Here is a 25,084-nt window from a genome sequence, read left to right on the forward strand (position 1 = left end):
ATTCTGGTATTATATTTACATCCTTCATTGGGATCTTGTGGGCTGGGAATTACAGAGCAGTCTGCATTCCGAACACTATAGATTTTTGCCAGTTTGTGCCATGCTTCATTTGACATAAAGGCTATGAAATTATAGTGCAAACCAGCCTACATTTTTACAAAGCCAAGGTCCGTGAATTAGTATGCTTTGTTTGCACTTCAAATGAATATGCCATCTTTCTGCATCTTTCAATTCAAGATCATCAATAATGTCTAACTCAACCCAAAGAATGGAGGTACTCAAGACCACCTCTGTGAAAACATAGCAAACTGCTGGTCTCTATTCAGAGCAAAAGATTTTAGGCGATCTTAACTATTCATGTCTACAAACAAAATGAGCAATAAGCCTCAGTATTTTTACTGCACAAGGAGCAAAAGAATTATACAGCACAAAACATGCTTGAAGAAAAGTAAAAATAAAACAAAACAGAACAGAAATCCAAATTTAGGATGATACTTCCTAAACAGGATTATTGCTCTTTGGAACAAAGAGCTAATATTCAAGCTTATTAAAAATGAGTGGGATGATGAATATGTTTCTTAGACTGTGTCCAGATAGCAGTTTACTCCATGGTTTGTTTAGTTCTGTGGTGCTAAACTGAAGAGAGGGTTAGGACAGAGCGAGGAACTATGAGTCGTACCCAATAGCATTGTGGTTTTACATCAGTTACTTAGACTATGCCATTCTCTGTCTGCTGTTTGGAGTAGCAGGTATCAACTTGGGAATTGTTACTGCCAAGTGTCTGGAAGGCTAAATTTGCACACTTGACATTCCAAAATAGGAAGCAGCCATATATGTATAAAACTGAAGCTGAAAACTTACTAAGCATTCTACAAAGAAGTAAATATGACACAAAAATCTTTGTATAAACCAATTCAATCACAATCCAAAGAAAGAGATAGTTGAGAAACTATATAGTTTTTAAAAAACAGAAACAGAATGAATGAATTCCTCCCAGCCATTCATAAAATAGAAATCCAAAAACTTCAAAGCTTTTAAGAGTTAGTGAAGCATATAATTCCAGGAATAAGGCAAATGGCTTGTTGGTTTTCTGCCTAACTAGTATTCACTTCAAGGTACCTCTCAGAACAAATTGATTCATAAACAAAAGATCCTATAAAAACCAAACACAGTGTAGATATTTTGGAAAAAGTAGTATCAACAGTTTTCAGCCATAAATATTTACAAATCATTCCAGCAAACAACTGCCCAAGTATCTCTCTGTGCAGTCTAGACTCAAACAATAGCTTCCAATTCTAGCAGCCAAAGGCTGCAAGGTCAGCATAGTACTTCCTTCTCCTGCTCTGGTTGCTTAGCTTCAAGGTATCTGCTGGCAGAGTCAGAGGTCAAGTCTGAGGGACACTGAAAGGGCAGATATAACAAGCCACAGGATAGAAACCTGTAATAGGATACTTCCTTCTTGATACTTCACAAGGTCCATGCATCTTTCTGCAGTTGAACAAATGTGCAGCAATTCGAGATGATTGTGGTGGGGAGGAAGCCATAAAATATTGGATCCCTAATAAAGTACCAACTCCTCAACAAGATGCTATCTTGCATAAAAAACTAAGTTTCACAATTTACAATTTTAAAGAATGTAAACTGTAAATTATAAATCTGTATTTTTTACTAAAATGGAAACTGGACTGGTAGATACATTGAAAAGTACAGTTTCTAATTTCCCCCCTCATGCATGATATTTTAATGTTTGCCTTGTCATGCTGCTGCTGCTGCTGCTGCTCATAAAACTGTATTTTCATGCAAAATGCATTGGAGTTTGTAGCAAGCCAGTCTAATCTTCCCACCTGTGTTATGCCACCTACCATAAAGTATTATAGTACACAACACACCCTTAATAACCCAAACAAAAGCTAATGAACTTCTACATTAACACCAGAAAGAATGTCTAACTCACAAAATAATTTGGAATGAACTCTGAAAGTGCACATGGTATATAAACTCCTCGTTCTCGTCTCCAAGTCACATTACCCCTTTAAAAATAATGATGACTTACATATCACAGGGCACTATATGAACAGAACAACCGCTGGGATTTCCCTCTTTACATTTTTAACTAAGTTAATGTCTTCTGGGTAGGATTTAGAACTGCTCAAAGATACTATTGTTCACAGTACATTAAATCCACAACATAGAGCAGTAAGATAGAATACTATTCTAACTTCTATTAAACAACAGAGTGACTATACTTAATGAAATATGCAGTAAACTAACATGATTTATATGCATCAGTGTTTTGCTATGAACATTTATGAACGGGGGAATGACACCCTGAGGAACTGGTGATGCTTTTTATTTCAAAAGAAAGCAAAACATGCATAGTTTGGTGAAACCAAACAAGGTCCATGAAGATCCCCAAAGTTGCAAATTAAAGGGACGAATTATTTATTTTGCCAGTAATGATTACAGGCATCTGTACATGACATCTGTGGAAATAAAGTGTTGATCTTAGATTGAATAAATGAACACAGCTTTGAAATGGAGGTGGATTTATTTGATTCCTCTTAACAACATATGCAGATAGAAATCAAAAGTGACTTATAGTCGTCCCCCTTTAATAAACTAGACTGACTGGTATGTAACAGTCAGGAAATTTCACAAAAGGAGAGAGGAGGATGAAGAAACTATAAATGTAACTGACCTTGCTTACAATTAGCACAAGTGTGGGGACCCCTATTCAGCCCGAGGGCCACCTTACCTTGTGGGCCATCTTACAGGGGTGCATGAAACTAGAGGCACTGGGTGAAGCCAGTTGGCAGAGCAACAGGTATGTCTCTTACCTTTGTACAGTTGCCTGTATGATTGGGGCTGAAGATGGAGAGAAGCAGTTTTTTTCCCCCTGGGAGTATGCAGGGTACCCCTAAACATTTTGTGAATCTTTGTACTTTTGTCCATTTACTGTATTTATTTTTCCTGATTTGAACTATAAAATTGGGATTTTCTTGAGTCAAAATGAGAGTACCCGTAAACATTTTTTAAAAAAAAGCACTGGAGAGAAGAATAAGTAGATGTTGCTTCCTTCCCTCCATAAACAAAAGAGCAACGTAAGATGGCTAACAGCACTCCGCAAGCCCTCAGTGAACAAGGTGGCATGTAAGAGTATCCTGGACCCCAGTTGTTTGGGGCCATCTGCCCACATCAACAATGTAACTTCTGGACTAGGCTAAGGACAGACCTACAGAGCGCACTGCAGTAATCCAGTCTTGAGGTTACCAATGAATGGACAACTGTGTTCAAGATAAACTGATGTCAAAGCGATAAACAACTACCTGACATTCAGAAGACATCTTAAGGCAGCCCTGTTCAGGGAAGTTTTTAACGTGTGATATTTTATTGTATTTTTGCTTTCTATGGAAGCCGCCCAGAGTGGCTGGGGAGGCCCAGCCAGATGGGCGGGGTATAAATAATAAATTATTATTATTATTATTATTATTATTATTATTATTCAGATACAGCCATAGCCAATAAACCAGACAAAGATGGTAAACGGCACCCCTAACTGGAGCACAGGTATCTGGACTATTTTCCAGAAATTGGACCTGCCTTTTCCTAATCCTCATCCTCCGTCAGCTAAAAGGCAAAATTTATGTTCCACATCTGGGAGAAAGGGAAGAAGAGGTATGACCCAGCTGCTAGAGAAGGTAACTATTCAGGATTGAGCTGAAATAGGTAAAACAAAAGGAAGAACCTGGTTGATTGCTGAGGTTTAAAAATGTATATGCAAATACAGTTTCAGCCTCCCAAACGAATCACTTTTCCCCAAAAGCTCCTTTCTATACGAAGGTTGGCATAAAGAGAAGAACATGTGCCCACCCAGAGTGAACTCTTCAGACCTCCAGCAACAGTACCAAACGTAGTATCCCAGCACTCTAATGCAAAAATAAATGCTTCCAAGCAGATGGGATTTTTCAAGTAGATTTCTGTAAGCATTTTATAATCTAATAATATGAGAGGAAAAATGACCCTGAAGTTGTGTAAACCTGACTGGAATGCAGACATCTGTTCTGGTTAAAATGTTTCCTGACTAGGGTCCTCCATCCCACTTTAAATATTTATAGTTTTTAACTAGATTAAAACATTATAAGAGGGGTTTTATTCTCAACAACCTGCGACTGGAATTGATGTGCCAGCTTTTTCCAGCATCGCTCTAAAGTGAGAACCCAGTTTTAACAGCACTGCCCCACTGTTCATGTACACCCTTGTAGAAAATAGATCCTGAAAGGAGACTGGGAGGGAAAGGAGAGCGGGAGAGAGAGAGAGAGAGAGAGAGAGAGAGAGGGAGAGACTCCCCTGAAATGGTATGGAAACAAGAATATAGTGTAGTTAAATCCTCAGGAGGTGATTGGCAGAAAGAACCTCCTTTCCCCACTCCTCACTATAACATTAACAGCCTGAGCAATTACTGAGTGGAACAAACCCCTTTAACACCACCTGGTGCACTTTTTCAGCCGTTGGTCTTGCTCCCAAGCCTGTCATGGCTCATTTAGATAGTATAGTGCATTCTCTCTATAGGACTATTCTCAGGGACCATGGAGTTCAAAACATAATGAGATACAGAGATTTTTATCATGAAGTGTAGTATAACGTAACTGTGAGCCACAGTACTCAAGAGTTTAGTATCTGAGAGCTGCTTGGAACAGAAATATATATATATGGACTAGGTGGAGTACAAAAACAAATGATCTGGATTAAATATGTACACATTAGTAACAGCTAAAGAAAAATGTGTTGGAGAGAAATCTGTCCAGAGTGATGAAAGGAGGTTTTATTTACAGGCACTTTATTGAAAAACCACATCTCCATATTTACCATTAACACTATATAGTTTCATATTCACAGCGCAGCTGCCCTAAACTAAAATAATAGCTGGTTAAATTGTCACTGGCCTGATTTGTACAACAAGGCAAGCCAAAATATGTTTTTACCAGGACCTCACAATCATGCTGCCCCCTGTAGAAGAGCTTGCAGCTGCCCCGCTCTTCTTGGTTAACTCAGCATGGCAAGGCAACTGAGCCAAGGTTTGGCTTGGCATGTCATCCAAACCTGAGCTTGTGGCAAAGATCTCTGCTCCTTAACTACATGCCGTAGCCAAGAACAAACCTGGGATACAGCTCACAGTTAAGGAGCAGAGACTGTAACCACAAGCCCACATTCAGACAACATACCAAGTCAACCCATGGCTTAGCTGCCATGTCGCACAAAACTAAAAGAACCAGGGACGAACAAAGAAGTCTCAGTCTCCTTCTCAGAAGCCCACACAGTCACACTAAGCCATAGTTTGGCATAGTGTTATGTGTAAACAGGGCCACTGTTGCGTACAATTGTATTTTTTTTTTAATTACAAAACACCTACCATTTCATAATGTCCCAATCTCAACAGCATGGAACTCTAATGATTAATTTCTCTGTAGGAGAAATGCAACAGCAAGTAGCTTCAAAAGGCAAGTGTTAAACTGGGAAAACCACATATCAGCATTCACTTCTCAGATTAAGCAATGTGTGAACAAAGTTGGGGTTTTCAATACAGTATTTCATAGTTCTTTAAAACTGAGATATAATGTATCAGAAGTGCAAGTTGCTATGTTTTAAAATGGTAATCCTCTTAGTATCTGAATATGCAAAGTATAAAGATACAGAGACTGGCAACTGTGCAAACCATCCAATTGCTAAGACTTATACCTAATTGATCAAGTCTTCATTTGTGAAGTATTAAAATTATTTCTAGACAGCAAAAAAAAAATGCTTAGAATCATAGAGTTGGAAATGACCGCCATGGTCATCTAGCTCAACCCCTGCAATGCAGGAATCATTTGTCCAACATGGGGTTCAAATATACAACCATGAGAGTCAGAGCCTCATGTTCTACTGACTGAGCTATCCAGCAGCTAGAGGCTTGAAATGTAAAAACAAAGAGAACAGAAGTAACTCCAAGAAAAGAAGTGATTTGAAATGCAGGGAAAAGTGCAGAGAGCAAGTGGACAATATATTTTCTGACTTTTACAGGTTAACTTGCATGAACAAGAAAAGCTTTGATGTAATCAAATGTGGTTGTGGTTACTGGAGTACTGTGGGCACTTGTGGCTACTCAGATCTATTTCAAAAGGTATGCAGTACTTCCCATTCCTACAGTGTAATTCAGAATCTCTTCAAATCAACATACAAAAAATGACCTACACAAGTTGATGTGAATTTAAGGGGCAGTACCTTTCCAACCAATGAAAAATCATAATTGTGGTACAGTGGGGAAGGCTTAATGAGTAGCCACCCATTCACGATGCTTACTTTCTTTACTCTCTGATTGCTGGTCAGCAATCCCACTGGATGGTGCTTCCCACTGAAGCAATTAGGCAGGGACAAGAATCTGTAGCTTTATCAGGAGAAGGGACCGCTCGTCTCCCCCACCAAGTAAGAAAAACATGCTATCTCTTGACCCCCAGTCTGAAAGAAAATGCAGAAACTGCACCTTTTGCACAGAGGGGAACAATAATTTACAAGGAACATATGAAGAAACCAGCCATAACAATGAAGAGACAGGTAGAAACTAACCCAGGAGGTCCTATGTACAGGGTTGGCGGAAGAGTTAAACTAAAAGTAATTACAAGTTAAGCACTGGCCCCAGAATGAAGGGTGGGTGTAAGTAACTGCATCAAGAACAATTACAGCCTCACTCGTTATTCTAGACCCGCTACCAATTTTAGTTTGAAACAAAATTGATTCATTTATTCCCTACGCATACAGCATTTTTATCTCCTTGCTCAAGGTTGATTAAAAGAAGCCAAACATATATTCTTCCCACCCACTGTCAAGGGGGCTTCCCAGCCAAAGGAATGCACATGACTATTTATTGTCAAAGATAACACTTAGAATCGCTTCTCCAGCTCTGGTTATCTACACACACCAATCTAATGGCTTGGCAGTTATTCCCAGGCCCAGGCTCTATGGGGTGATTGCAGCAACAGGAGACCACTCCCCCTTCACCAATTTATATACCTTTCCCTGAGGGGCTATGTGCATGCAGCCAGAGACTGCACCTGCGTGGAAACTTCCTCTGCTCATCACTTTTCAATTACCTTCTGGTTCTGGGAGACAGTGGTGCAGGAAAGGATGGGAGAGCACCTGACCCTTCATTTGCCTGACTTGTCTCTTCCTCCTCTTCTCTCTACCCATCCTGTGTTCTACCCTCCAGCTCTGAGGCTGACCCTTCCTCTGACTATTGCCTCCTGGCTGGTACAGGTCCCTACAAACCACTGCCCCCCTCTCCCAAGTTGTACTCCAGCCCCCCTTCCCCTGGTGCACACTCATCAGCATCCTGCCAGTTCTTGACACCCACGCCAACCCTTCTACCCCAAAGTCAGAGAAGTGTTTTGTTATGGACTGCAACACCCCAGCAAACTGCACCTCTGATTACTCTAAACTTCCATACTGCACAAGAACCAAGCTGAAACCCAGTAAGTGTATTTAATGTGTCACTCTCACTGGTATAGGTTAGGAAACTAACTCATCCATAGCTATTGCTCATTCAAATACATAACATTTTTAATGCATTCTAGTGCAAAGGGCCAAGAAACAGAAAAACACACATTTATAATTTCTCACCAACACAACCACATTCAGTTGCACCCACAACGAGTACCAGCCAGACTGAAATATTTAAATGTTTCTGAGATGTTTTTGGCTTAGGCTTTGGGAAGTGTTGAGACTTGGTTTTTAGTTTCAGCTATTTCACAACAGTAACTAACTAGTTAACAACAGGTTTTCAATGAAGAGACATGGTTTTAGTGAATGCTCCAAAGCTCCAAGTTCAAAAATATTCCAGGATATGCAACATAGCATGCATATATGTATACATTTTAATGAGAAGGTTTGGCAGAGCAGTTTGGCAGACAAATACATTGCTAGAGGACTGATTATAAGACATATCTCATGTTGCTTTGGATTCCTGCATTAGGAGTTACTCTCCCCTTCCCCCTCACAAACCAGCTCTCAAAGCAGGCAAATTTATAGTGCAACAGTATTTTGTTATTAAAAAAAACTTTTAAAGAAAAGCAGACTCTTAGTGTCCTAGTGCCAGGTATCAGGTTGCTGAATATAATATTCATAATATAAAGTAATTCATGCTCCATCTCTAAGACCCCCAAAACCTTTTTTCCATTGTGAACAAACTGTTCTTTTCTATCTTAATTTCTCTCCCTCTCCCACCACCCCTAAAATAAAATAAAAGGCAATGATGTTAACAGGAAAGCTGAATATAAATAATGGCTCGCAAAACCAAAATCACTGTTAACTCTGCCAATAAAAATGTTCCTTCTCTTCAGGGATGGCTATACAAATAAAAGTGCCTCTAATGATCTGCTGGCAGCGCTTGCCAACACAGCTCTAGATAGATAACTGCCTCTCTGAAGACTGCTAAGTACTCACTTCCAAGTAAATCAGTGGAACTTGCTTATAAGTATTTAGGAATTAACGGGCAAATTTAAAATGGAAAATCCAATAGAATCTTACATTCTCTCCTTCCTTAGCTGCAATATGGTGTTCGTACCCATTCACAAAAACCCATCACTCCTCCTAATTAGAGTTTGTGCCTTAAATGCATTTACTTTGTCTCCACGTCAATTTGATAATTTAATTCAAGTATCTCCCACTGTAATCTGGGGGGGCTGAGGGCTGGGGTGTGCATACGTGCTTGAGTGCCAATATAAATAGTAGAATCCATTTATAGGAATGCACTTGAATGCATGAGGTGTTATGTGATGGTGGTGGCTGGGTTGGGAGGAGGAAGCCAGTTTCTGTAAGATTCTCCTGTATTCCTAAACATTTCACATTTAGACTACACCATCTAGTCTTCTAAAGTGGAGAAAAGAAGCAATGACTCCTGTGATAAAGGAACACTTTCAAACAGAAATTAATATAAGACCTGGAAGACAGAGTAAAGGCCTGAAAGAAATATTACAACATACTTCATCTCCAGGACCTCCTCCAAATGTTTCCTCCTCTCAGCCCGCAAGTTGGTCAAGTGGGTTTCCTTCTCAGCCAGAGATTGTTGGGTAGAGGACAGCTTTGCTTTCATAGATTCCAGCTCTTGTTTTACTTTCTCCATAGCCATCATCAACTCTTCCACCTAAGGAGTTTGTGAATGATAAAAGAGGAAGCAGAATGTATGCAATTAAAAAATAATAATCTTTGCAATGCACCAGAGCTACTTAATAATGGGGGGGGGGGGACTCTCAAGTGATCCGTTCAGCCTTGCATTTACTATTTCCCCGAATTTGAGTTCTACTCCACGTTTTAATGTAAAATTAATGTTGTTATTACAAAGTAGAGACAAGCACATCTTATAACTTAAGCCCCACTGGTAATGAGTCTTTGTGTTCTGTCTTTATGCTTATATGAGAATTTACACATTTTGTTGTTGTTGTTTAGTCGTACATCACAAAAAATATAACTATAGACCAATAATTCTTAATTTCAACATTATCACAATATTGCAATAAACATCACAAGACAGCATACATCAAGTAACTTTTCAGTATGTATTACAAGAACTTGAACCCTTTCCCTCATGATTTGTCTAAGTCACATGAATACCTGAAGTAGAAGTTATTATGTACCATTTGATAAACCAGTTTCTGCCTTCAAAGCCAGAGCTCTGTTACTAACACCCTGCTTGCCTATACTAAAAGCAGCATTAGTTTGGGGCAGCACGAAAACAAACTTCCTCCCAAAGCCCAATATTAATAATATTATTTAATTATAGGTACAGAAGATATTGATATATTCCTTTACATGATGTGTTGCCTTAATCTCCTTGTCCCCCAAAACAAATGACGTTCTGCAAGTTGAGAAAAAAATTCTTAAAAGAAAAACAGAACAGCTTTTTGGGGGGGGGGATGGAGGGAGGCGTCCATAAATTACTGAGAATTCTTTCCAAGTAGAACACAAAGCTGAATCTCATTTGGAGACAGAAAGTACAAACTGGAGCTGGGGATTAAATATGTACTTTAATTGCCCAAGTTGCATAGCACAGCGAAGAAGTACATTATGTGAAGTGCCCAGCACATCCAGATGGTTTCCTTAAAATCACAAGCTAATAAACCTTTACAGAGATACAAAAAATGAAAAAGGAAAAAGGATTATAGTTTCACTGAAGGTCCAGTATTTCTAAGGAAGTGTTAGGATGCTTTAGATGCTGTCAAATATTACAGCCAATATGTTTTTTTCCAACTGCTTCTGTCCTAAGATACAGAACACCCAGTTTCCACATCACTATTGAAGAACAAGTAAGCCAAGAACAAACCTTGGTAACAGCTCACAGTTGGTTTGAAGAGAAACAAACCATAAGACTAGGTTTGGACATTACTACTTGCCAGATTTTGGTTTATTTCCTGGCAGTGTTGCAGCAGCAAGGGCAGAGGAAGAGAGGAGCAAGAATTTTCAGTGGTGTGAACTAGTACATTTCGTATTCACATTTAACTATAGTTTTTAACTAATGTGATGTGTGAACCAAGACAAAGAAACCAATGCCTATGTTACCCTAGGACACTCCAGCTCCTTCCTGTCAACGCTTGTAGGATCATATAGTAACTTGGTACCTTGGGGCAATAGCAGGGACAGGCTAGAGCAGGATGGTCCAACACCCTTTAGGCCTTTTTTAGCAGTCCTTGGCAACATTTGATGCCCCACCTCCTTGCAGCCATTGTGCTGCCTTGAAGCCTAATTAGAGCTTTCCCAGCTTTGGGAAGGAGGCGAGAGCGCTCTAGTGCCTCCTTCCAAAAGCTCAGTGCCTCGCTTATCGGCTTTGGGAAAGCAGCAAGAGGGTTGTGTGTGTGTCTGTATCAAAGTATGGCCTTGCACTCCCCACCCTGTATGTGGCAAGGCAGTGTGTGGCCCGTGGGTTCTGTGTTGAAGGACTCTTGCGGCCCACTTGGTATGAAAAGGTGGGCCACCATGGGCTAGAGTATTAGGAGTAATTCAGAGCAGAACTTCAGTCAATTTTAAAAGGTATATTTAAGTTTCTTATTAGACATTTTAAACAATACAATTAAAGTGACATTCAAATGAAAGAAGGGGGAGGGAAATTGGTTAAGGTGTTTTGACCATATAAGTTCGAAATGCAAATATACTGGATTGTCAACTACAATGTGTGTGTGTGTGTGTGTGTGTACACACACACACACCAGACAAGCAGTTTTAATCAGAAAAGATAATCTGCAGGGGTTGGTTTTTTAAAAAAGAAAAGAAAAGAAAATCACCTTCCATAAGCACATATATTTCTAGCTAATTGATGCTCTATTACCAATATTAAAGTATAAGCAAGTGAGTGGCCTAATCCCAATACAATATCTCCCACTTCCTTGACTGGATTGTGTAAGAGAAATAACAGCAGCTCAAGCATCAGCAATGGTTGAAAAGACACCAGAAGGCAAATATTTGTAACACTAGACCAAAGAATTTTGATTTTATGGATCACTGCATGGCAGTCTAGAGCCAATCAGAAGCTGAAATACTTTTTGTATTTTCCCCAGAGTACAGAGCGTTGGGGGTATTAACATAGAGAAAAATAGGAAACAATAGAGAGAGAGGAGGACTGACATTCAGCAGCAAAATAGTGGCAAGCAGAAAGCAATAAAGTAAAATGTACAAAAGGTATAAAAAGGAAATGTTAAAACAAGCATACTTCCTGGTCATGGTGCTTAGTAAAGAAGTGCCTTACTTCAGCAATACAGAATGTATCACCAAGACATACATGATATGAGAGCTTTTACCTCAGGTTTCACCCTTTCTAACGTACATGAAGTACAGTATGACCAGTTTGGTCTTTTACCATCAAAATATATGTGGTCCATGGTCCAGGACCCATAACAGAACATTCACTCTGCTGGAAGTAATGTACAAGGAACCAACAAGTGATTTAGGCAGACCTAAGGTTTAATGGGCCATCACTTGGCAAAGAGAAGGTCCTTCATAAGGAAGGAAATATTCACTGAGAAATTCACATTTCATTAACACAGGATGGAAAGATCAAAGCGATTATTTGGTTGATACAGAAATTATGTCTGCCTACACATGGAATAAAATAAAGAATATCTAATAAATAATATATAAACAGGGCAAATAAGGCAATTTCCTTCATAATTAGATCTTTTTTTATTTAAGGAGAAAAAGGTCATTTTTAAAAACAGACTCTCTCATGCACAGAGAAGTATGTTATCAATGCAAACTTCAGAGTGGGATAATATGACAATATGAATGCCCTTGCTCCTATGTGAACCATAAAGGAGCTAAATTCCTTTTCTGAATAAAAAGAGGAAACCATTCTTCAACTCTGCCTAAGTTGCCAGACCTGAAGAGGAGAACTAGCAGCTGTAGCTTGTTAAGAGTGCTAGAAAAATGAAGGAAGCCATGCAAATAACAAACAGAGCCTTGCTGGCATGGGAGAAGTGTTCCTGAGAAGGAAAAGGAGTTGTTCTGTGGTCTTCTAATCCACGAGATATTTGAACCAGGCCATGGGAAAACGAGGAACTAAACAACTGAATGTCTGGCTTTTGCAAGGCCTACATATTGGCATCAAACATTGTAACCAGTAGGAGAACTGTTTTCAATCCCTTCCGGCATCTGGACCACTAGTTTGATGAAGCTGCCCTGTGGCTAAAGCAGCAGCTTATTTTACTCTTTAACAGTGAAATGTTTACTTAAGTTATAATCACTTCTCTGTGTGAAGATGGCAGCTCAACATCTAGTAAGTAGATTGCCTGACTTGTGGGCGAGTTTAACTGGCGAACTGAAAGCCCACTGGAAAGCTTCAAAATATTTCCCACTATTAACTTGCATTAGCTCCTGGGTACAAACTCCAGAAATGCTTGGTAAAAATGCACTGGAAAAATAGAAATGTGTCAAGCCATAGTACTGTATTCCAAAAATGAATCCCTGCTTTAAAAAAGCAAGCTGATTCCAGGTATTGAACCCCGTTTTCTAGTATGTTTTGGCTCATTTTGCCAATTTCCAATAAGGAAGTAACTCAGCTTAAACAGCTTCCAAAGAAGAGAAGGTAAGCCCCTTCTGTTTATTCAGAATTTTTGAATGGGAGGGGTCTCCCCATTTCCCCCACTAGCATTCAGAACAGTCACTGGATGCAGGAGAGGCTTTAGGAACTGCCTTGCTCCATGCTTTTCGGGAAGGGGACATTACTCTTTGGTAGAGCACATATTTCACCAGCAGAACATCCCAGGTTAATTCCTTGGCATTCCCAATTAAAAGGGACAGGTAGCAGGTGATGTCACAGTAGCCAATATTGGTTTAGATGGATGCATATTAAGACCTGGTTGGTAGAAGGCACTGACCTATGTTCCTGTGAAAGGACAAAGGAGCAAGAGCTGCCACCGCTATCCCATGCTCACTTTTCTAAATTGCTTGGCTTTTTGTTTATTCATTTTATTTATCACATTTATATCCCAACTTTCCTCCAAGGATCTAAAGATGGTATACAGTACATGTTTCTTTTCCTCCCCATTTTATCCTCACAAAAGGTCAAAAGGTAAATGACCCTGTGAGGTAGGTTAGCCTGAGAGACAACTGGCCCAAGGTTACCCAATGAGTTTCATGGCTGATTTGAACCCTCGTCTCCCAAGCCCTATTCCAACACCTACATCACACAAAATCTTCATTTGCCTTGGAAACTGATCTGCCCCAACTTGGCAAAATCTTAGCTGATAATGGATAAAACCAAGAGTTAATATCAGAGCTGTAAACTTTTAAAGGCTATACAGGCTCTGGTGTTCAGCCCTGGAAAACTGTACCTGGCCTCATTTTCTCATCATAACCTTTGAAACTAACCCTACATATTGTCTTCCATTTACTATCTATGTGACAAGTTTGAGCTGCAAAGTAATATAAAGAGCCATTCTTAGCGATGGCTCCTCAACAATGGAAAGCTCTTGCCTTAAAGCTCGTTACAGCATTTGCCGTAACTGATGCAAGAGTAATTTCAGTGGCATTTTGATGGCTTGGGATAGGTAGAATTTTAATATTGGAACCACTCCAAGCTCTCCAAGCCACTCCATCAGAGCACAACATATCCTCCCAACAGTCACAATAACAGGGATGTCAAGATAGCAAGGCCATAGGGTTACACAGGACTAGCTTGCAGAAAGATTATTTTTGGACAGAACAGTGGGGAATGTAAACAGAAATGAGACTTCTTCGTACCTTTAGCAATTTACAGTCTAAATGATTGGTCTCGTGCATTCTTTCATCTGATAGCTTCAACAGGCAACAAGAAGCAGAATGGTGGAAAACAGTAAATTGAAGAAAGAGGGGAAAGCATGCAATTAAAATCAGAAAGAGCAATTAAAGAGTTTAAGTAGTACCAACATGCAGAGAGCAATTCAAATCTAGGACTGGTAACACTTTTAATACATTAAAGGATTCATCAGACTCTAAACAAAAACAGAGGTGCACATCATCACAATTTTCACTTTTTGCTTCTCACACAATTTTCTGTTTCTCACACAACTTTTAAACACCTGGAAAAATTAGAACCCTTACAGTGAAAATATGGGAATAGTGCATCCTTAAAAGCAAGCAAGCAAGCAAGCAAGCAAGCAAGCAAGCAAGCAAGCAAGCAAGCAAGCAAACTTTTGATGCAATTACAACACAAATAATATGATACAGCTATTACTGAGCAGTGCTAGTGGCTGCATTTAGTCACAAGGCTAAACACAGGGAACCTATGATCCTCCAGATGTTGCCAGACTCCCAACTCTCCTCACCTCCCAGGCTTAAGCAGCATGGCCAACAGTTAGCAATAATGGGAGTTGTAGTACATCGTCATCCAGGAGTACCACAGATTCCACATCTCTACACTAAATATTGATTTAGCTTAACTGATTTGTTTGCAGTCCAGACCCATGCCACCCAAACTACTAACTGAAACCATTACTTGAAGAAGGGGGTTTGAGAGTCCTGGCTTGCATTAGTCACTGCTTGTTGCTATATCTAATCCTAGTTCATTTTGGTATTCTGCTCCATATGATCTTCTTGCTACAGAGATACGAGACAAGAGCACTTAGAATCCAAAATTGGTCACAAGGATAGGAGATTCTTGCTGGTGCTTACCAGACCTGCCCCTTCCCCTTCCTGGCAACAGGCCCCATTTCCTAATGCTCCGCAACAAACTTTCAAGAAGAAAAAAATGTAAAGGGGAAAACAGGTGATTATATGAATATTTATTGAGGAGAGCTGAACCACAACTTTGCTCTTACAACCCATCCCTATTTTTTAAGGAAATTTCCCCAAAACAGCTTGAAAAGATGTACACATGGGAGGCATGGCCACAAAGGAAAGAAGATGGCTGCTTAAACTCTAAGCTTTGCTCCAAGGCCCAGAAAAATAGCTTAGAGCAAAAGCCCCTGCCATCTAAAAACAAACAAACAAACCCTCAAAGCTTTAAGAAAGGAGAGGGTAACACAAAAAGATCCAGAAAAGGTGACAACAAAAGACTTCACTCAATTCTTCATGTCCTGAGACAGAAGGCTCACTTCAACAATGCACTAATGCAGGCTACAGCCAAGATAGCACCACCCTCTTCCTTGCTGGAGAAAGAAAATGGTAACAATATCTTAAGAGAATAATTTCCAGCACAAGTAAATTAATAATAGTAATAGTAATAGTAATAGTAATAGTAATAATAATAATAATAATAATAATAATAATAATAATAATAATATTATTATTATTTATGGCCTGCCCATCATAAAGGAGCTTATTAAAAATACTTTAAAACTTAACCTGAGGCTTATCTCCATAACTTATAAAAACAGCCCAGTTATGGTGATGCGGGATCTGGCTTCCAAAACACCGAAAAAAATAAAATATCTATGTGCTTGCACAATTAAACTGCAAGAAGGTAAAGGTACCCCTGACCGTTAGGTCCAGTCGCGGACGACTCTGGGGTTGTGCGCACATCTTGCTCTATAGGCCTAGGGAGCCGGCGTACAGCTTCCGGGTCATGTCGCCAGCATGACTAAGCTGCTTATAGTGAACCAGAGCAATGCCGGTTACCTTCCCGCATGAGCGGTACTTATTTATCTACTTGCACTTGACGTGCTTTTGAACTGCTAGGTGGGCAGGAGCTGGGACCGAACAACAAGAGCTCACCCCGTCGCGGGGATTTGAACTGTTGACCTTCCGATCAGCAAGCCTTAGGCTCTGTGGTTTAGACCACAGCGCCACGCGCGCCACTTTCTTTACCCTTCCCCATTTCCTTGACTCCCATCCTCCCAAGCCCCCTTCCTAACATCCCAACCTTTATCTCCCACTTCTGCACCCCATTCAGCTCTCCCCCCCCCACCCCCATCTTGCAAAGGAAGGAATTACATTTTTTTCTATCCTTCAGGCCATACTATGCTGTAGTGCACCATATTAAACTACACCAACACCTTTAATTCTGAAATAAGGACATCTCCCAAAGCGGAAATGTTCGTTCTCCAGCCAAAACCAAACAAAGTTGTAATGTGAAGTGGGTGACAGCAGAGCCCAGATATCTTTAACTCTTACATTATGCTTTATACCCCCCCCCCGTTTTATATTATATGCAGAATGTTTAGAATATTTGTAAGCCTTTTACCAATTTCCCCTGCCACGGTTGGCAGGATCAGAAGTCTTCCCAATCACCAGACCAAACATATCAGTTGGAAAAATGTGTTACTCTGACTAGAGGTCAGAGATTTGTTCATTATATATTATAATTTACTAATTGTTAGGAGCCCAAAAGGGAAAACTTCAACATGCCTCAAATAAAAAGGTAAAGGGCCCCTGACTGTTTAGGTCCAGTCATGGACGACTCTAGGGTTGCGGCGCTCATCTCTCTTTACTGGCCGAGGGAGCCGGCGTACAGCTTCCGGGTCATGTGGCCAGCATGACTAAGTCGCTTTCTGGTGAACCAGAGCAGCACACAGAAACACCATTTACCTTCCTGCTGGAGTGGTACCTATTTATCTACTTGCACTTTGACATGCTTTCGAACTGCTAGGTTGGCAGGAGCAGGGACCAAGCAACGGGAGATCACCCCGTCACGGGGATTCAAACTGCTGACCTTCTGATCGGCAAGCCCTAAGCTCTGTGGTTTAACCCACAGCGCCACCCGCATTGTTGCATATATGCATTATAATAATAATTTGTGGGCATGGCTTCATTAAAACCCACCTTTCATGAGTTTGGACCGAGAAAGGCAAAAATGAGAGTACCCACCATCTGTAGCTTTATCTACAGGCAAGGAACCTTGACATTAAACATGAACCCTGCTGTACAGTACATTAATAAATCTATAGTTAAGAACAGTCTTGCCTATGTTCTATGTGAGAATTTCATTGCAGGTGATGGTGGTGGTGCAAGTGTGCTTGAAGAGCAACCATGAGATGATGTTACACCTGCTGTGCTAAAAAAACAATTCTGAAACATTTACTAAGCCTGTCTAGTGGATGAAATGCAATCTAGTACATATGGTGCAATAGAGACAAGGGACTAGAGAATCAATAGTGAGGGAAACACTCTAGTAAGCGCATAAAGAAAACCATTTACTGTCTGCTCTTGCTGTTACATTAAAGTATTTGCTCTATTGGTACGTCAATACCATGCATTAGTCTTTAAAACAGAGAGTACTTGAATACTTACCGCTAAAAAAGAAGCAGTTGCCTTAGCACACTGGCCATCACACCTTGGAAATCTGTCCTCTGATATAATTTGTCATCGCAGAGCAACCCCCCCCCCCCAGTAATAAATTATGTATTTATTGCTGTCAAAACAATCAGTTTTCCCCAAAGAACTGCTCTAGTACTCTTTCAGAAGGAAGCAAACACTGTTTTGAAAGTCCTGCAATAAACCACTACATTATATTTTTGCTTGGGTACCTTCCCACAAACTGTCTGAGTCACTATTTCAAAGCACAAGCGCTTGAGATGCTAGTGGTAGTCCTCCTGTGCTACAGTGTTCCTGTGCTGTTTGTGCCATCCCCCAAAAGAGCAATGGCCAATGCAGAACTCCAAGCTGTCAACACTTGAGATCAAAATGGTTTGTGGAAACAGCAGAGAGGAGGAGGGTGCTGCATCATGTGAGATCCTGAAGGACAGCCATGGAAGCCGCGGCAGAATGCTGCATATGTCTGCTGAAGTAACATGGAAGCACATGGACTTTGTTGCTCATTGCTCTAATGTACAGAAACTTGTTATATGCTGTACAGTGGCTGTTGAAAGGGCACATATGGTGATGATCACCACCACCACGACAGAAGACCATGAAATTATATCAACTATGAATAGATGAGTCATCTTGAGAAGAGTCAGATTGGCTGCCGATACCTGATGTGGAGAAATGGGCAACCTTGAGTATGTCTTGTGCAATATTTAACAAGGTGGCAGAGATCAGTCCAATATTACAGACACAGGATGTTGTCTTATGCTGTGCTGTGGTTGGTGGAAATGCAGGACAGAGTCTTCTTGGTTGCACACTCACTGTGGAATGCCCTTCCCTCAGAAGGCTTATCAGATTCCTTCTTTATTATCCTTTTGCCAAGTGGTAAGGACCACGCTTTTCCTTCATGCCTTTGATATTGTTTGATCTTCTCCCACTGTTTGTTTTTTAAGCTGCTTAGTTTTGTTGTCAATTCTGTTCATGCTTTCTCTGCTACACAGTTATTTTATTTAATCACTTTTTTGCTGTTTCCTTTTATTGTTCTTTTTCTTTGTTGTATGCTGCTTTGAGCACCCTATTTTGAGTAAGAAACTAGCTCATAGATTGTTAATAAAATAATATCCTTTTAAAAACTGTGTAAGTAGCACTGCCATTTCTAATGATGAAATGTTTTCCCAAAAGAGATCAAGGAATAATTTTCCACTACCAATTGTGGTTATATAGAAACAGTCCACATGAGGTTTCTTTAATACTTACTTTTCAAAGAAAGATAATCTCATATTAGATTTTATCCAGTTCTTTGCATCTTTGATAATTTTGAATCCAAAATCCTTTTATTTACTTTCAAAAAGTGTCTATGGCTAATGTGCAAAAAGCACTAAAATGTTAAAGAAGTTTAGCTGCGAAAATCTTTAGAATGAAAAAAGTGACTTCTATCTTTTTTCTAATGTCAGCATTGTTTCAATGGAAAGGGGAGGTTATGGGTGAGGGAAGCAGCAGTTATCAGAATATGTTTCTAAAAGGGCTTAAATGCAAGATACAAAAACCTGTTTAATGATAGCTGTTGATGATACTGGTATATTTTACTGAGTGGAACTTGAAGGCACTATTTAGAGGATTCATTTTCAGATTTCAAAGAGGCTTAAAATATCTGGTGGGAAATTACTTGAAAATGAACTAAATAAAAAAGTCTACCAAGGGCTTTAGGATTCTCTGATACAATGCTAAACAAATCAAGTTACAATACCTAACAATGTTGCCTAGATAGCAACAGCAGTGACTATAATTACGCAGACCTGTTTTTCAGACTGTATCCTGGCTGATTCTTCTTGAGCTAACACCATTTCACGCTCTGCCGTTATTTGCACACTCTCCCTGAGTGCCTCTTCTAGCTCCTCAATTCGATCATCCTTCTTATGCAGACTGTCCTGGAAAATGATAGGAGACCAGATAAAGTAGCTTGGATTTAAAAAGCCTGCAAGCCAAGTGCTACGTCAACCATAAGTTACTCTCCCGTGATGTAACTCCACAAGCACAAATCTTCGCATAGAGGAAGGGAGAAGTTGTAAGTGAAGGCAGAGCTGGAGAAGGTAAACATCACAGCAAAGGAGAAAGATAGCAAACCAAGAGATCAGTGCTAGAAGTGCCGTTTGTGTAAAGAGCAGCTAGAGCAGTTGACAGATTATGTGCAAAAGATGCAGATTCACATGCAGCTCCATAGCAGGTTAGTACGCAGATGTTGTGGTATAGCAGAAAGCATTCAGAATCTCTTCTCAGGCACGCGCAACCTGACAGGCAAGGCATAGAAAACTGGAAGGAGTGCAACTTGCAGTTAGTGATTTGCTTGGAGACAAGAGCTCCTTTTTTTCTATATGGAGAGTGATACAAAGCACCATCCGATTAAATCAACATGGCAAAGGGTCTATGCGAGATGGGAAGACGAAGGCCAGAGTGTCAAATAAGCTGTATTTGAAACATTAGGAACCGATTCTCTTCAGAATGAAATCTCTTACATATGTAAAACATGTTGTCATAGACCAAAATACGACATCAGATGCTCATTTAATGTTTGAAACATCTAGTAAAAAAACAAGAGATCTTTAGGCTATAGACTAGGAAATGTTTTTACACAAATATATGAATGTTGTCAGCTTCTGAAACTATAACTCAGACACAAACATGAGTTGCCACTGCTTGCTTGTTATCCAAGGAGTGTTTTAGGTTCAACTAAATGACAGAACATTGTCTTTTTTCCAGTTTCACACAACTTCAAGTATTGATCTCATCCACCATGAATGTATGATTATCAGGAAGGGTCTGCCAGGCTTCTCTGAAGTTCACAACTAGCATATCATATAGCAACTAATAAGCACTAAGAAATAAAGCAGCAGTAAATTAGCATCCTCTAAGAATCCTCCCACGGTTTCTGATTTGTCATTTCAACTCTGAGGAATGGTGGTGCTGTCTGTCTGGAAAGAGGACTGGTTTGGCACCATTCACTTTGTTAATTGCTAAAAAGATTTAAATGGTCATGATATTTGCAAGATCTTGTATTCGTGAGGATGGTACACCTCAGCAAACTACTACAAGTTCTGCCAAATGTACACAGTTCTCTCAGAGTCTTTCTGTACAGAGAGGTTCTTGACTTATGAGAAAAGAACACAAGCCTTTTGTTGTGATGAGAGGACAGGAAAATCTTGATGTTAGTACTAATACACACATATTGGAATAGAGAAAAAAGAGAAAGCAACATCATCTAACACAGGAAAAATTGTCCAGATGCTACTCAAGTGAACGTACCAACAAAGAAGATGATCTTCATACACTGGCTACTCCAGCATCAAGAACATTGTGCTTACTTTCTGTATCTTCTGAAGCAGTGTTGATTAAACCCTTCTAATGTTGTTACAGGTGCTTAGAGTTAGAATTACCCTACCCAGTCTGCAACAGACAGTCCTCTAAAATTATAGTGTGCAGTTCTAATTGCAGCAGACATGGAAAATACTCATTAGGTTGTCTATGTTATGTCAGAATCCAGACTGTCATATTCAGAATCTTCAGTGGTGTCTCCACTTCTACTCTATAGAAGAATGTGTGTCTGGTTAAAGCCGATCTGAGCAACTGCATAGAAGGAAGCATAGTATAATGGAGGTATAGCTGTGTTTTTCATCTGAGATAAGCAGCAAGCATTTGCAATTCAAGTACATGTAGTAAGTTTCCCTATTCAAAAGTATTAACTCTGTGGGACATTCTAATTCTACTGAAAATCCAGAAAATGATCAAGTAGTGCAACAATCAATTCCATCTTAATACTGTAATGTAATCAATATGGAAATGTAGCAATATATTTTGAATATTAATGTTTCAGTTACAGATAGGTAGCCGTGTTGGTCTGCCATAGTCAAAACAAAACAAATTCCTTCCAGTAGCACCTTAAAGACCAACTAAGTCAGTTCTTGGTATGAGCTTTCGTGTGCATGCACACTTCTTCTGAAGAAGTGTGCATGCACACGAAAGCTCATACCAAGAACTGACTTAGTTGGTCTTTAAGGTGCTACTGGAAGGAATTTGTTTTGTTTTGAATATTAATGTTACTCATATATTATCACTTAAATAAATATTCAATGAATCTGAAAAAGCTCAGCAAATGCAGTTAGTAAACAAAACAGATGTGTATAGCAAAACAAGCAGCTATTAATAAATCATCATCAAGCAAAAGCCATTCCTGTGCCTAAGTTATAACTTGGTGATACATTATTTTTCCAGGATAACTTGGTGATACATTATTTTTCCAGGATATGCCTTTTTGGAGGTGGGTGGGTGGGTAGAACATGAAATTTTCCCTAACTTCCAATTCCAAGACTGTTCCACACTGGCCTCTAACAAAGAGAAAGTTGTACAATGCATACTCATGATGCTGGAAGATGTTTTCTTAGTAACAAAGAGCACCTTGCTTAACAGAACCTGAGAACGTGTCCCACTTTTTTGCATCCTATTATTAAAAATGAAACCTATGATTATTCAATGGTAGTGGCAATGTCAGTGGAGGAAGCTCCCATATGTTTTTTCATAGAATTCAATGCAACTCTGGATGAAAGACTAGTGGTTTTAAAGTTGCCAGATTCTATTCCTTGCAGCCAATAGACTATGTGGGAACAGAAGGAGTCAGTATGATCATTTTGTGAGCTCTAATTGGTATCTGGGTATGGTTTAAATATAAATGAAAATTAAAACGCACATTATTAAGCAAATTCAGAAGCTTGTTTTGTACTCAGAACCAGAGGGGGGCTATTGGAGTTTGCCTCATATTTATGATAAGTATTATGAGCTACTGATTCATATTAGGTGACATCTCATTCTAAATGCTACTGTCTACGTACCTACTAGAAGCCATGAGAAGGAAAAAAGAGAGGGGATCAGTTTTTTATCTTCCTGTTAGAGAAGCAAACTCTCATGTATAAAGCTCTTATAAGAGAACTAAAGATGGACAATATTATAAATCCATTTTAATTGGTTCATTTTTAGTCCAGGTAAATTGAGTTAATTGTCATTATTGCTGGTTTTATTCCTCCAATCCTCTTATTGTTCTTTCCAAATGTCAAGCTTCCATCATCAGAAACTCCCGTATAAAGGAACATTTTGATATTTGACTCGGAAGAGACAAACCACATGCCTATTACAGACAGTGCAGTAAGAGCTTGGAAGCTTGTTTATTTGGCTGGATTGCAGATGGCTAGTTTAAGAAAATAGGGATCATATTTTTAAGCACTACATAATGAATTATTAATTCCAGCCAAAACCACAAAAGCCAAAATTATTTAAAATTGGTGCTTCTGTGTACTAACCCCAAAACCGGCAATGGTTGCTTACAGTATATCTATTTCTCCCTGTGCTTACTTTTTTATTTAACTAATTAGCTCCCAGGAGAATAAAGGAAAACTAGTTGTGTTGGATAAGCTGACTGGATTCTTGCTGGAGAAGAGTGGGGACAGAATTTTAATGAAAATATTCTGAGTGAGCAACTTTATTAGCTCACCGTTGGAAGTGAACTTAGGCCTTACAAATCTCTTGCTCTGGGCCACCTTTCCCAAGGTCTAAGCTTTTGGACTAAAGACTGTGTGTCTTAAAGAGCCAACCCTGCAGACAAAAAATGGTTCACCTTTCTCTAGTGGCCTGCTCCCTGCATCTTTGGGGAAGTGTGGTAGCATATGGAGCACTTGATTCTCTTACAAGTCAGGCTTAGGGGAGGGTCCTAACTCAGGTTCTAGGCAACCAGCCTCAGGTTCCATGGATTCTGAGCCACTAGCCTTAGATTCTGTTGGCTCTGAAATACCAGCATCAGGAGGCTGCTCCAATTCCCCAGGTGGTGGTACAGAGCCAGAGACTAAGCTGGCTCCTTCACTGAGCTTGAGGGCATGACAAATATCCCCCTAGTCACTGTAATAAATATGATTTTATGATTCACTGCATCCTTATGGGATTCAGAGCAAGCTGATTTGATGTTTTAAAATTACATATCTATATATATCTACATGCCCATACTCACACACTCACACTAAACTACTGATATAATTAAACTGGACCTGCTACTAAATGGAGAAGAGACATGTCCAAACAAGACCACCAAAGAGGACTTATTTCACCTTCAAGTGAATTGTTATATATTTGAGAAAACTGACATTTGAATGCCATTACATACCTATATGAAAAACATATGGTCATTATTAGATTAATGCTGAAATGGAGCAGGACATTTAAAGCCACATCTCCACTTACTTTGCAAAGGCTTACAAGTAGCAACACTTAAAACTGACCTATAAATTATGTCCCTTGAATTCTTCACTGTACCTACATTGGCAAGAGGCCCAATGAACACTGGGAATTTGTATAAGCTATGGATGATGGATGCACAAGTCCTGGTATAATGAGCAGTTCACCAGCCTTTCTTATATCTTCTACCTGTTCCACGTTAGCTTGCAACAGCTTCCCTAATGCTTGAGGAGTTATTTACACATGTACACACCAGAACCATGCCTCTTTCCCTTCCTGCCTCCCACAATCAGGCTCCAGATAGTATAGTGAATGTAATCTGTACAGGGCCTTGAGAAAGTGCACAGTCTCCCTTTCCCTGCACCCTCTCTCCATGTATCTCTGTTAACCAGAAGGTTGCTGGTTTGAGCCCACCCAGAAATGACTGTGGGCAGGATTCCTGCACTGAAGGAGGTTGGACTACATGACCCTCGGTCCCTTCCACCTCTACAATTCTATGATTCCATGTGGATAGTCCACTTTGAAATGAGAATCACTCTGTTACTACAAAACATGTTTCAAATTAATAAAACAGTAAATACATTTCACCTGCTAACCCCTCAGGGAACTTTGTTCAACTAAAGTATGTTCATCAGAACACAGCTTCCATTGCAAATTAACTTGGTATCGCAGATGACTGTCACAATATGCCTACTTTATGCTGTGAAATATTCCGTGAGGAGTCACTTATGACAACATGGCACTGTGTCAGTGGCTTTACAGATGGAGGGAAATATGCAGTGAATAGGTGTGAAATTGAAGAAAATGATCCGTGCCCAAATAAACAGAAACGTAATTTTGTAACGCCAAGGATACTTACTGATACATGTGTGCTTCTCAGGTTTTCTTTACTGAACAAAAGCTAAGTCCAAGTATCTCAAAACAATTAAGCAAGATCTTTAGAAGCACCGGAAGCCAGACTCTGTAACCAACTTGAAATCGATGGCGAGTTTATAATGTTGTTCCAGTAACTTACGGCTGAAGCAAAGTCCTATTTGCTCACTTACCACAAAAGGGATCAAACTGTTGAAGCTTA

At 39.7% G+C, this 25,084-nt stretch overlaps 1 protein-coding gene across 12 annotated transcripts in view; it reads right to left on the reverse strand.

The window, feature by feature from the left end:
- The window catches only part of ERC1 (ELKS/RAB6-interacting/CAST family member 1), a 158,653-nt gene that overhangs the window by 56,870 nt on the left and 76,699 nt on the right, over nt 1-25,084 (reverse strand). For 5 of the 12 annotated variants that reach the window (XM_081878821.1, XM_081878817.1, XM_081878824.1 and 2 more), the window contains 3 exons: nt 19,536-19,667; nt 14,260-14,313; nt 9,015-9,175 (listed from right to left, as the gene is read on the reverse strand). In XM_081878821.1, the coding sequence (XP_081734947.1) occupies nt 9,015-9,175; nt 14,260-14,313; nt 19,536-19,667 (347 nt within the window). The remainder of the gene's footprint in view (nt 1-9,014; nt 9,176-14,259; nt 14,314-19,535; nt 19,668-25,084) is intronic. The other 7 variants (XM_081878827.1, XM_081878818.1, XM_081878819.1 and 4 more) reach the window with 2 other exon arrangements.

This window comes from Podarcis erhardii, assembly GCF_964252035.2.
Source record: "Podarcis erhardii genome assembly, chromosome: 10".
Lineage (NCBI taxonomy): Eukaryota > Metazoa > Chordata > Lepidosauria > Squamata > Lacertidae > Podarcis > Podarcis erhardii.